Here is a 13106-nt window from a genome sequence, read left to right as displayed (position 1 = left end):
ATTCCTTCCTCCATTCATCCAGAACCAAATCTCCTGTGGGAAGCCATTATAATTTGGATGTTAAAATCCTCTTCCTGTACCAAAAAACATTTCTGGAGCTGCAACAGCACAAAAACCTTGTTTATTAAATCCATGGGAAAATAATTCCACCTCCAAAGAGCTGAATGCTAGGCCACTGTCTTTCCACTGCCTGAAGTTCTTAGTTAAACAGCTGGGAAACCTGAAGAAAATGTCTGATGACATCATCACTAAGCAATATCGAATTAAGAATGTAGATCATCATTCCACTCACACATCATTTGAGAACATTTTCACGAAAGGAAATGAAAAGTTACATTGTTGCCACCTGTGCTGATTACTCTTATAAATTAAGAGAGCCCAAATTACTTTTTTTTCCCTCTATGTTTTAAGGAAAGACAATACAAAAAAAGAGAGGCAGTCAGCGTGCAGGAATCCCTAGTGAATGTAAAAATTAGTTCCACTTCCCAAATCCAGGGCTAGACACTGGCTCAACAGCAGAGAGAATTTGTAATGCCATGAAACCAAACCTCCTTCAACTAAGAACAGCAAAGGAGTTATTCGTTCTGTACTGTATTTTAATTAACTATATTTATACACACACTCATAAAGATAGTTGTTCAGTACTTCCTTGGTGGTAAATAGTGATGAAAACACAAAATACGTTTTCTCCCTCGTCTAAATTTTGCTATTGTTGCACTGCAGATTAGAATGTCCAGCCTGGGTTTGTACACATCCCTTTCTCTTTGGATACTTACCACCCCAATTACCTGCATGGTTTGAAATGAACATTAAGATGCTAATTATTACTAAGCCAACTGGGACAGATGGCTACTTAAACAAGAGACTGTAGTTGTTTATTTGCAAAGCTAAATTTGCTTTGTGTTATACTAAAAACATTCACTCTTGGCTTGATTTCAAAACTGATGAGCATCCCAAATACTATTGAGCTCAGTATGTAATGCTTGTGAAATGTAGGTCTTGTGCAAAATGCAGTGTATGATTTCCTTCCAATTACATGTCAGCAGTCTCAAAGTAACTTGGAATTTTTACATGGTAACTTTGGAGTTTACTTTTCCTTTGTATACTTTTTGGTATGATGTGGTATCTCCAAGGCTCTGAACAGTGACTTGGCCTGTAAGATGAGTCAGGTTGCTCTCTTGATCAGCCCCATGGAACTCTGTCAACAGAGGCCATATATAATTAACCACAGGTGGGATTTGAACCTAGTGAAGACATGGTGGTACCATTATCTTGAAAAGTTTTAGCAAAAGATCTATGAGAACATGTGTGTGTAAGCAAGAGGTTATTGTCAGTACCAGGAGGGATGTGACTGTTCTCCTTAGGAAAAGCCATGCCCTCTCCATCTTCCATTTGGAAAGGAACAGAAATTGCCCAGAGCCCTGTGTGATGAGATCTCATGAGAATGACACTACAAGGGGCATCATGTTCACAGAGGCAACCGGGAGCATCCACCCAGTCCTGTCACACTGCACTGTTTGGAATGGCCCCTCCCACACCCCCCAGCCTCACACACCCCAACACCTGCACCCCCAGCTCCCCTGCTGCCCTGCTCTGCTGGCCCCTTTGGCATTGCCGGGGAACAAACATATTTGGTTTCATCCTTAGCCCACTGCACACCGACTGTAGCCAGAGTCCTCCCTTACAGGAGGCTTTGTCTGCTTTGCTAGTTGCATTTGTTCTTGGCTAAATCGCTGCACTAACAGGGACACCTCAGTACAGCAGCAAAGTTTGCCTTTTATCTTCTTGCTCTGACATTACTGCAGTTACTGGCTCTGTTGAGAGTAAATGGCAAACAAAATGTTTGTGTATTCTGAGATTTTTCAAATGCTCCCTTCTTCCCTTTGCCTTTTGGCACAATGCTATTGATAGCACCCAACAGGCCAGATTATTTAACTACCACAATACCACATAGCAAATGCATGACATACTAGAGACTTTTTCTTCTCCCTACTGCATATCACAAAAGGTAACACTAGGACTCAAACAAAAACAAATTACCTCAGTAACTCCTGGAAAACTCAAGTGGTTAATCAGTTACCTTTTATTTACATATATATGCTTAATGCTGAATTAAGTTGTAAAAACCAAAGGCTGATTTATAGCCCCAGTCAGCCTTAATTAACATTGATTCCAGGGGAATAGTAAATGTGAATAGCCTTCACAATTGAGGTTGAACAATGAACTCACTGGGTGTTGTCCAATTTGTAGCATGATTTACATGGAAGCCAGCCCTTCTTTTTCTAGGGTTACCCCTTTTTTATCTGGTGTTTAGGATGGGTTATATATAATCCATAGATAGGACCATTTGCTGTCAAATATTCTCCTTGATTTAGAGTTAGCCTTTACCATGGTCACTATAAATAAGGGAGAAAAAAACCCAATTTGAGGCTTTGCAGGGATTCCTTGTTCTTGCAATGTGTCATTGCTTCTCCATTTCATGGCATTTTTACGAAGTGGCCATAATGAAAGTCAGATTAAATGTACAGGATATATACGTTTAATCAACAGCCATTGGAGTCAGTAGTGCTGGAAGAGTTATAAAAGCCCCTGTGAATGCAAATTTATTGCAAAAGAATCTGCGTCTCAGTGGTAGGAATATCTGCTGAATGGTACTACCTGACACAGAACACCTAAAACTTTCAAAAGTGAATTATTTAAGTGTAAGGCTTTGCTTGTAAAGCCGCCAGCTGCTGGATTTCAAGACTTGAAACTGTTCCAAAACATGGGACTAGGTACTTTATTTGTGCACTAGAGTAAATACTCTGATTTTACTGCCAATTTAAATGTGCTCAGTTTACAGTAATGAGCTTGTATAGGCAATACCTTGTTTATAGAAAGTGGAACAGGAAGAAACTAACATTAACCATTAACAGTAGCAATTTCTCTTGCTTTCAGCTCTAACTTTATGCCAAATAGATCCTTTCCATGTCCTATCTGAAATATTTACTATTACTGTTCTTTTTCTAAATCTGTGGGATAAACGGAGCATTCAAAAAAATAATACAGCTTTTCCTTCCCGTCAGCTTGAATTGCAGCACTCTTTTGTAATTCCAAGGCACTATTTCTCATTCCTATGGTGAAATGTATTTTAAGAACAAATACATGTCCTATGTACTAGCAAACCTGATGATAAGTGTTAATCCCAGCAAAATGGAGTTAACATTTTTTAATCCATTTAAAAAAGAACAGACCACTTCTCTAAGGGAAGTGTACTGAAATGTGGCTGCCCTGATTTCTCAGGTTCTTGTATTCAACCAAACTGCTTTATTCTTTCAATGCAGCTCACACGAGAAGCCCATGTGTTTATGTACATCCTGTCACCTTAAACAAACATGCTTACATCTTCTCTGGCCATCTGCCCCTGAAGCTGAAAACTTTTCTCCCTTCCCCTCCCTCCTCAAAAGCCCCCAACACACACGCACAGAGTTACCTCTGAGAAAACTCAGTGGAAAGCATGAAGTAAATTACTTCTTCCACATAGGTCACAGATCTCAGTGTTTCTTTGCTTCACTTACAGTCTAAAAGTGACAGAGATACACCAGAGGATGTTGGCTTACGGTGTTAGTCACTAGAGATCACACTGGGGATTCTTTCACTGGGGATTCTTTCACTATCTCATTTGGGGTTAGCTCCAGAATGTCCTAACAGGGAACAGTACTTGAGTTTGCCAAACAGTGTAATCACTGAGAAGGAAGACACCAGCACAGTCTGAGGAGCTCCCAGTCCAAAGACAAAACAGGTTCAGAATAAATAGAGCATGAAAGGAAAGCAATGGTAGTGGTGTGGGTAGGTCCTGTGTTCGGCAACCTCTGAACACCTAAACAAAAGGGGAAGGGGAGTTAAGACAGGACAGAGTCTGGAATGGATGGAGTGGCACACAGCAAAGAGGCTGAAGTTCGAGGCATAGGGAAGATGAGGAAACAGAAATGCATCCATCATAGCAAAAGCACATGGAATTGTTGGTTTCTCTGTCCAGTTGTTCTATCAGCAGGGTCTTTCCCAGGCAGGCACAGGTTCCTCCCACACGGAGCCCCAGTGAGCTGGACACAAGTGAGTTTTGCATCAGGAGCAGTGTCACTGCAGTCATTGTGGCACCGAGCCTGAGCTAATAAGCCCTGCTGAGGGAACACAGCTGCAGGACTTCCATTTGGCTTGGAGAATAGGTTGAGCAAGCTCATGTCTGGTAACTGAAAACTCTACAGATGTATTTTTGCTTTCATATGTATGAAGATGGGCCAGTTTCTCTCACCTGTGTATCTCTGATTGGAACTGAGACTCCTCAATCTTTCAAGGGGTCCCTGTCTTTATAAACACAGGTTTTTTTTGTGTGCAAAAAAAACCCAACAAAACCAACAAAAAAATAGGTGGTGAATATTTCTTCTCTCTACATGTGAACTCCTGCCTTCAGTGAAGTCAGCGGTAAAATTCCCATATATTTCAATGAGGTCAGGACATTTTCTTACACACTTAAAGCTGTATTTCATGGAATTTGATTAAAGTACATTGATATCTGGACTCCAAGGAACCCAAACAGTGACTTTTTAAACACTTTCATTCTTAGAAAGATTTAAAAGACAGGAAGAGTCTGAATACCTGGAAAACTTTTTGCTCAGTCATTTTCATGTACTGACTTCTTTAATATTTGCTAATAAATATTTTCATCCTGTTCTTGAAAGTCATTCAGTACAAAATAACTGACATGTATGCAGCTACCAGTAAAAATCTACTTTAAATAAGCTCATTTGTCATTACCTTTCTCAAGACAGCTATTGTCAGCACTATTACCATTTAAATTTGTTTTGCCCTGACAATTAAAATGATATCAACACTGAGAGAATTTAACAATTTCCATTGTTCCAAGCAGATAAGCAAGTTAGTTTTGTGCTGCAAGCCATCACTGTAGCCATAATTAACTGACTGTGTATTGAAGAACTGTGGATGTTTGAGATTATTCAGCCTTGACTGGGATGTATCAGTGACCAAATGTTTACTTACTGAACTGAATGATTACTCCAAATCCTTGACTTGTCTCCAGCAGTTTCAAGGCTTTTTCTCTGATACAGGTATTTCTTTTTTTAGTTTATTTGTCACAGTTTTTGAACCAAATTTGAACATCAACCAATGTTTGGACTTTGATGTTGCTTCTATAGTGACACTGCTATAGAATACAGAAAGATATTGGGGCTGACCTCAGCCTGAACTCTTGAACACTGTACTTTTCACATGCAAAAAGAAGTTTCAGTTCTTTTGTATCAGAATCGGCAGGTTTTCTCAGGAGTTTGTTGTTATATACATTACTGTTTGTTCATCCAGGAGACTGGATTACTTTTCTTCCTTTTCTAGATTTTCATCAATAATGAGTGGCAGAATTCTGAAAGTGGAAGAATATTCCCAGTATATAATCCAGCAACAGGAGAGCAGATCTGTGAGATTCAGGAAGCTGACAAGGTAATGTATCCCATTAATGGGTATATGTTTAATGTATAAATTAAAAGTATAACAGATAACAGAAATGTATAAATAGATCAAAGCAACCAGTCCAGAATAGCACTGTTGGACAGTTCTCTTATTAATCATAGTTCCAAACCCCATAAGCCTGGTTGTGCTATTTACCTGTGTATTCTTTTCTTCCTTCTTCACAGGTTGATACAGACAAGGCAGTGAGGGCAGCTCGGCTGGCTTTTTCTCTCGGTTCTGTCTGGAGGAGAATGGATGCATCAGAAAGAGGCCATCTTTTGGATAAGTTAGCAGACTTGGTTGAAAGGGACAGGGCAATTCTTGCTGTAAGTTGCACATAAAAATCAAAATCAGTTTTCAGTTTTACATTCTCAGAGCAAATTAGTTCATGAATGGGTTGATATGAATTGTATGTGAAAACCACACTCAGCTTCCTGGCTGAGATGGCTCTGTCCACTTACGACACGATGCAAAACCCACAAGAGGCTTCCAGTGGGCTCAGATGAGCTTTAAATTGGCTGTCACCCAAAAGCAGGGGTGTGCACACACGTGTGTGCCTGCCATGCACGCCTGTAACTCCTCTAGAATGGGAAATGGCAGACTGGGATGATTTGTGCAGATGGGAAGGGAAGGGCAGGTGAGATACTTAGGGACACTCAGCTGGTGACATGAATTCCGGGCGCAGCACCGTTCCGCTCATGGATGAAGCCATCGGAACAGTGGCATTGTTAATGTTGTTTTCCGCATGTCAATTGCTTTGAACTAAGCCAGTGAACATCTTAATTCCAGCTTTGTCAACACTTAAATCATCTTACCACCGGCGGATACTGTAAAATCGCCACGGGGAGAAGGAAGTGCACAGCAAATCAAGTTTACTCTGCCTGTCATTTAATTTTTATTTCAAGAGCCAAGTTCTTTGCTGAGTTGCACTGCAGGCAGTGCCATTAATTGCTCTTGGGGATATAAGTCAGTGCAGAATTAGGCCTCCATTCTTCTCTATAGAAACTCATTTGATGGTTGGTGTGTTACATATGGGTGTCCTTTGCCCATTCTTAATGATTTCTGTTAGACAGCTATTGAGAATGAGTTAAGCTACTCAACATCTTAGGATATTTTATTGGATTTTTTGCTTAATGATCTTAGGAACCCCTAAGAGGATAGCTTATAAGATACTTTTAAAAATAGGAATATTAAATAAAAAATAAAGACATTAGCTTGTTAATTTATGAGCTTCCCTAGAGGAAAGTTTGTTTATTTGATGGCAATAAATAAACTGGCTGTACAGTATAGATATCTCAGACCTCAGCAGGAGTCTTGGCAACCATATAGAGAAATTTTTATATTCACATCAATTATATAAAGAGGGATATGTCCATTCTTCTCTTTATGGATTCAGATCATTAATATGAGGTTACAAGGAGCCCCTTCTCAGCTGTTATCATTAACATAACAGAACCCAGTTTGACAGGCATTTTTATCTTGGCTCCTGATTAAAGCAATTCAGCATTTATAGATCTGGACCAAACACAGTGGCTATTAGGTTCAAAGTACACAAAGGCACATGTACATGCATGTGGATACACATATAAATCCTCAAGACAGACAGACAGACAGACAAACACACACATATATTCTTAAAATCATAGCCATTCCAGAATACTCCAGAAGAAATCAGTTTGGGTTTTTTTTAGGAAAATACTTTCTGTTTACATTTGCAAAAACAACTAGCAAAGGGGATCAGATAATTGTTCTGAACCTTCTGGCTTAAAACTACACCAAGGTGTAACTGATTGGTCTTCATTAAAATGTTTGTCACGATTCAAGAGCTGTTAAGATGGTGAATACTTAAGTACAATAATCCAAAATGTTACTATACTTACATCTCTTAACTTTTTCTTGTCCTGCAGACTATGGAATCACTGAACAGTGGCAAACCGTTCTTGCAAGCTTTCTATGTAGATCTCCAGGGAGTCATAAAAACCCTGAGGTATTATGCTGGTTGGGCAGACAAAATCCATGGAATGACCATTCCTGTAGGTAAGGGGAATTAAAGCACAGCTATGCACCTAAACCTTCTATGGCCATACACCTTAGTAGCTTACAGCTTCATGGAAGGCAGAGGAGAAGCCTGGGCTGCTATTACAGTGTGCAGTATGCTGCTGAAGCAGATGTTTGAAAGTCAGCAAGGGAAGGACTGGGTGCCCTGCTCGTGTTCTGCCCCACATGCACATGTGAGGAGGGCTTGGTTTCTTTTGCATGTGTCCATCTGAAAAGGAGATAGCTCAATACCTACATTAAAATGTTGATACATGTATAAAAATGGACGAGGTATAAGCCTGAAAAATACCTTGGAGCTCATGAAAATAGTGTTGGGTGCCCATTTAAGAAACAGTATCTTTACGTATAGATCTCGTTTTTATATGTCTTCTTACTGCTTATGCAAATAATTTTACTTGGGACTAACACTGGATCTAACTTAATTTATATTTTGAGAGCATTCTTAATGTTACTACAGAGAATTGCATACATATGAGATATATTTTGTTACCGATACTCCTTCAAATTATTCAATGGGATAAGTTTTATATTGTATGAATGAGATAAACCTTCATGCATGCTAGGAAATTATGTTCTTTTTTTTTTTGCTAAAGAGATAAGAAAAAATCCTTACAATCATTTTTATTTAACAAGTCTCTTCTTCCTGCCCCTCCCTCCCAGCTGTTTAACAAATACAGGCTGCATTTTCTGATTCATTTGCAGTCTGGACTAGATGTACCAAGTGCTATAATTACACAACATGGCAAAATAGCAGAAAATGATTTTATGTAGGTGCAATCATTAAGATAAATGTACTCATCTTTCACCTGCATAAAATAAATCTCTGCAAAAACATTAAGGAAAATTAACATTCATTACATGGATTCTTTTTGGCTTTGTGGTGCACATGTTCATTGCACATGTATGTTTATTCCACTTTACCCAGGAAGGCCAGGCAGGCACACTCAGGGGTAAATCCCTTTGCTGCTGCCCAGCTATTTCCCTGGTGTTCCACTGTGTGACACAGTGTCTGCAGTGCACTCACCTCTCTTACAGCAAAGAAAAAACTATCCAAGTGAGGCAAGCAGATAAATTGAAAATGTGCCTCCAATATTTTCAGAAGAAAAACTTCACGTAACTCTAATTGCAATGTTACTCATCTTGGTGTTTCACCTTATTACAATTGCAGTGTGCACTGACTGGTGTTTATTTTCACTATCTTATTTTCACCAGAGAAATGGCAATAATAATAATTCAGGTGTAGACATTCCTGCAAGGACTCAAAGTTTTCCACAGTTATTTGGGCTGAGATTCGTAAATCCCAGTTTTGCTGCTTGCACTTCACATTTAATCATACAAAAGTGCAGACCACACCATAAATTCATGTATTCAGCAAATTTCCTGTTCCCTAATCTCTTTCTCCCTGGTCAGTGAATGCCTCCTTCTCACTCTTTATCCCCACAGGTACACAGAAATTAGGTCAGTCACCAAAAGGCATTGCCAGATTAAAGAGAATAAATATTCTCTGCTTATTCTTGGTTTCAAGTGCCTTATAGGATAAAACCTGATTTTTTTTCAGTGAGGTGGGCTCTGCTGGATGAAAGGAAGGTGCATTTTCAGCATCCCTTCCTCAATGCAACCTGTGAGCTAACATAATTATCAGTAGCGTACAATCATAAGTCCATTCACAGATCTTCAGAATATCAATTAATTCTTTGTTTAATACTTCTTTTTATTCCTCTGCTTTCACACCACAAATTTGTCATTCTCATGGAGCTATTTTAGGGCAAAGCCAATGTTAAACACTGGTGCTCTTTACATTCACTTACCATCAGCTCACCAAAGGTAAACAAACAAGACAACAAAATAAAAAAAACCCCACTGTTAAATCTTCTCTTTCTATTCATGTGCTACTAAATCTGAAACGTCCCAATCTTTTGTTGTTGTTTTTGTTGAAGTTTTCTTTTCCTGTAAAATAAAAATAGGCAACTGATAGACAAGTAGAAGAAGAACAGTGTGTTTTACAGTCACATTCCTTTTGGTCCCACAGCTACAAAACCTTCAGACTGCCCTTTACTCGCTCCCATGCGTAAAGTCTTGATGATTTAAATTAAAACAGAACGAGGCTAGACCAGAAACTGTTAAACTAATAAACTAAATGCAAGCAGAAATGTATCTTTAAAGCAATATATGGTATGATATAGCTTAAAGAACCAACTCAGCTCTCCTCACGTGCGTGTTTGCTGTGTCCTGCTATATGAGGCATGGGACTCTATTATGGTTGTTATGCAAATAAAATATCTGGGATGGAGACTCCTGATGGAAATCTGAGCAAACACATCTGTGGAAGATATTGCTGTCCCAAAGTGAGATCCCTGGATAAATGGGACTTGCTTTCTGATTAAAAAATGAAAGTCTTTGGGCCAGGTGCTAAGCAGCTGCAAATTGATCTTGCTCTATTAATATCAGTGAGGACTGAAGAATGTCAGTTTACTTCAGCTGAGTATATTAAAAAACTCTTTTAACACAAAATTTTAGATTGGATGTGGGATCAGTGTCAGAACCCTCTCAGGCAATGTTCTGCTGGCGGCCAGCTAGCAAAAGACAAGAATAACAATCATCAGTCACAGCATCTTAGAGTAAGTGTCATTAGCATGACTTAAAACTCTCAAACATTTTAAAAGTCTCCTGTATAATTTCTAAGCACAAGGGAGCCTTCTGTGCTCACTGTTTGGAATAGTGGAATTAAGCTCACTTAATTCTTGAGCTATTTTGCTATGGTAAAAGCTTGTTGTACATTATGGACAAGGTGAGTCTTAGATCCATCTTTGGCCTGTCCAGAGACATCCAAGACTTCTGAATAACTTCAAGTCACTTATGTTCCAAAAGATATTGTTAGAAAGCAGCCTCAGAAATCCCATCTTGACAGAAAGTCTGTGGATGATGAACTTTGGAAGTAGGTGTCAAAAAGGGCAGCTGTCTAGAGCCTAGTGGGAGACAGCAGGGAGAGCAGCTCTGCATGGGAGGCACTGCTCTGCGGAAGGAACGTTCTGCCTACACTGGGCAGAATTAACCACCATTTGTCTGACTTGGCAAGAGGTTCAGGTTATCTATAACTCTGTGTGATGAAGCACGCAGACATGTGGCAGTGATTATGCAGTGACAATCTAAAGTCAGACAGTGCTAATGTAACTGTGTTACTGTTATGTTGCCTTCATCCTTCTGGCTGAGAACCCACCTCTCACAGTACTACCGAGTACAAGCTGGTATTTTTAGCCAACTCCTCTGTGTTCCTCTTGAGCACTTAGTTTTGCTTGTATGTACTTTGTATTTTGACTTTTACTTTGCTTCTGTCTGATCTGATGAATCTTCCTATAGTCTGTGAACCACTGCTACCGTTTGTGAAAGATAACCTGGAACACCAAACTGATCATCTCAGTCTGTGACAAATATTCTCATCTCCACTGGGGAGTTAGACATCTGGAGATCAAAACATTACAATGAAGTTTTATCAGTGCAGTGCAAACCAACTGACAAAGTGTTTTCTTCTGCCTTTTCCTGATGTGAATCTATTTTCTCTCTTTCCCTCCCTCCTTTATTTTCTCTGTTCTGTCCCTTGTCTTGGTTGCCGACTATTGTTACCTTTCTCATAATTATTCTGTATCTGGCCCCCAGCTGACATATTCACTACTATAGCTCAGGTTTCTACTGAGCAAATCCTGTAAAGTAGATGGATAAAAATAAGCAGACCTGAAAATAAGTTATTTCTAATCAAATTCAAGTTGAAGTCTTTTCCTAAAGCCAAGGAACTTTAAGGATTAGCCTGTTTATTGTTACCAGATATATCTTAGAGGACATTACGGCAGGTTCCCAAAACACACTCTCCATTGTGAAGTTAGGCCCTTCCCCAATATTGCACAAGGGTGGCTGCAGCTCTGGACTGAAATGGGGAGAAGCCACGGCTGCCACTTCCCAGCCCAGCCTGGGAGGGAAAGCACATACCCTGTGTCAGACAGAACAATGGGAGCAAAAGCCCTGTAATCTCTCCTCCTCCTCTTACTCCCTTCCGCTGTCTGACCTTTTCTTATCCTGGTAAATCATCTCCTGCCATTAAGCCTAGGTAACCTTCTCATCATTCTCACATACTTAGCTGAAATTATTTCCCAAGTTAAGAGATTTGAGTTTTTCTAGATGACCAAGCATTACAGGCCAAGGGGCACATTCAGCTCATGCCTTTAGCATAGCCCTTCCCTCAGCTATAGCCTCACTGCAAAACATCTGACCTAAATTCAGAGATAGTTTGAGTCCAGGCTAGTTTATATAGCTACAAGACTCCATTGAGCTACAAAGGTGCGGTAAATCTACTTTGCACAGATGCAGGCCAAGCACACTAACAAAGCTCCTAGTTAGACAGTGCCTTAACTGATACTTTAACTGATCCCCACAGAGCAGGTCCCTTTCTGGCTCTTTGTTAACTGGGAAGAAACCTGCATGTGTAACCTCAGCATGTGCTCCCAGACCCCAGGAAGGAAATGATGCTCAGTGACACACGAGTCACAAACTTTCTCTCTTCATTCCACATCTACAGACTGTGGTACATCATTCTGTCACTTTGAGCTGCCTGTCCTCAATGGCAGATGAGTCAGCTGTGAGTTACTCTATTACCCCACATCAGGCTGTAGATACACCTTCATATTGCTGTGTTCCACTCAGGCCTTTCAGGAAATTGCCTTTATGACTCTTTCTTCGCTTCTCTCACCCTTTAAATCAGCTGAGGCCAGTAAGTGGCTTCCATGCTACTGCAATTTTTTGTGCAGTACAGCTCTTTCCCAAGGAACAAAGCAGGTTATTTTCTGATGGGAAGTTTGCTTCCTTTGTTCTACAGAAAGAACAATTAGGTTGCTCCTGAACCTAGGTTTCCCATGCTGGCTCACAAAAAAACACTTCCATGACTTCTTTATTTCTTTTACTGCCATCAAAGGCTGATCCTTAGAGTTTTCTCCCTCCCTCTATTTTAATTTTTTTTTTGTTCTGCCAAGTCAAACTGCACTTGAGAGTAACCATGCTCATCTGTTTCAGATGGAGATTATTTTACGTTTACAAGACATGAACCCATCGGAGTGTGTGGACAGATCATCCCTGTGAGTATCTCTACTAGTGCTTTCTATTTATTTTCATTTGAACCAGCTCTCTTTAAAGACACATAAAACATAGTCTTCAGCTACGTGTGTTTTCCATTACGAAAAAAGCTGAGCTCATATTGTTGACATATCTTTAACAGCCTCCCTGCAAATGCTTATTTGAACATGCTAATAGGGTTTAGGCTCTGTTATTAGGAGTTAAGTTCTCAAGTCATAGAATTCACATGATTAAAACAAGCAAAGCAAAACACAGTGTTAATATGCTGTCAGTGGTTATGGATGTTCACACAACTTATGGAAAATTGATGCTTTGCTGTGGTAGTCTCTTTATTTATTTAGTTTTTACTGTGATTTAACAGGCTCCTCAGTTCCTGGGAGAATGTGATGTATTTTAATTCCATTCTTTCCTGCTATTTCTTTTACAAGGCT

At 39.7% G+C, this 13106-nt stretch overlaps 1 protein-coding gene across 4 annotated transcripts in view; it reads left to right on the top strand.

Annotated features, from left to right (window-relative positions):
• The window catches only part of ALDH1A2 (aldehyde dehydrogenase 1 family member A2), a 78778-nt gene that overhangs the window by 42183 nt on the left and 23489 nt on the right, over window positions 1–13106 (top strand). For all 4 annotated transcript variants that reach the window (XM_085070740.1, XM_085070741.1, XM_085070743.1 and 1 more), the window contains 4 exons: window positions 5386–5490; window positions 5685–5825; window positions 7407–7536; window positions 12616–12677. In XM_085070740.1, coding sequence (XP_084926866.1) covers window positions 5386–5490; window positions 5685–5825; window positions 7407–7536; window positions 12616–12677 — 438 coding nt within the window. The remainder of the gene's footprint in view (window positions 1–5385; window positions 5491–5684; window positions 5826–7406; window positions 7537–12615; window positions 12678–13106) is intronic.

The sequence above is a fragment of the Lichenostomus cassidix genome, chromosome 10 (assembly GCF_008360975.1).
Source record: "Lichenostomus cassidix isolate B80296 chromosome 10, HeHo_3.0, whole genome shotgun sequence".
Lineage (NCBI taxonomy): Eukaryota > Metazoa > Chordata > Aves > Passeriformes > Meliphagidae > Lichenostomus > Lichenostomus cassidix.
This window is presented reverse-complemented; position numbering and strand designations above follow the sequence as displayed.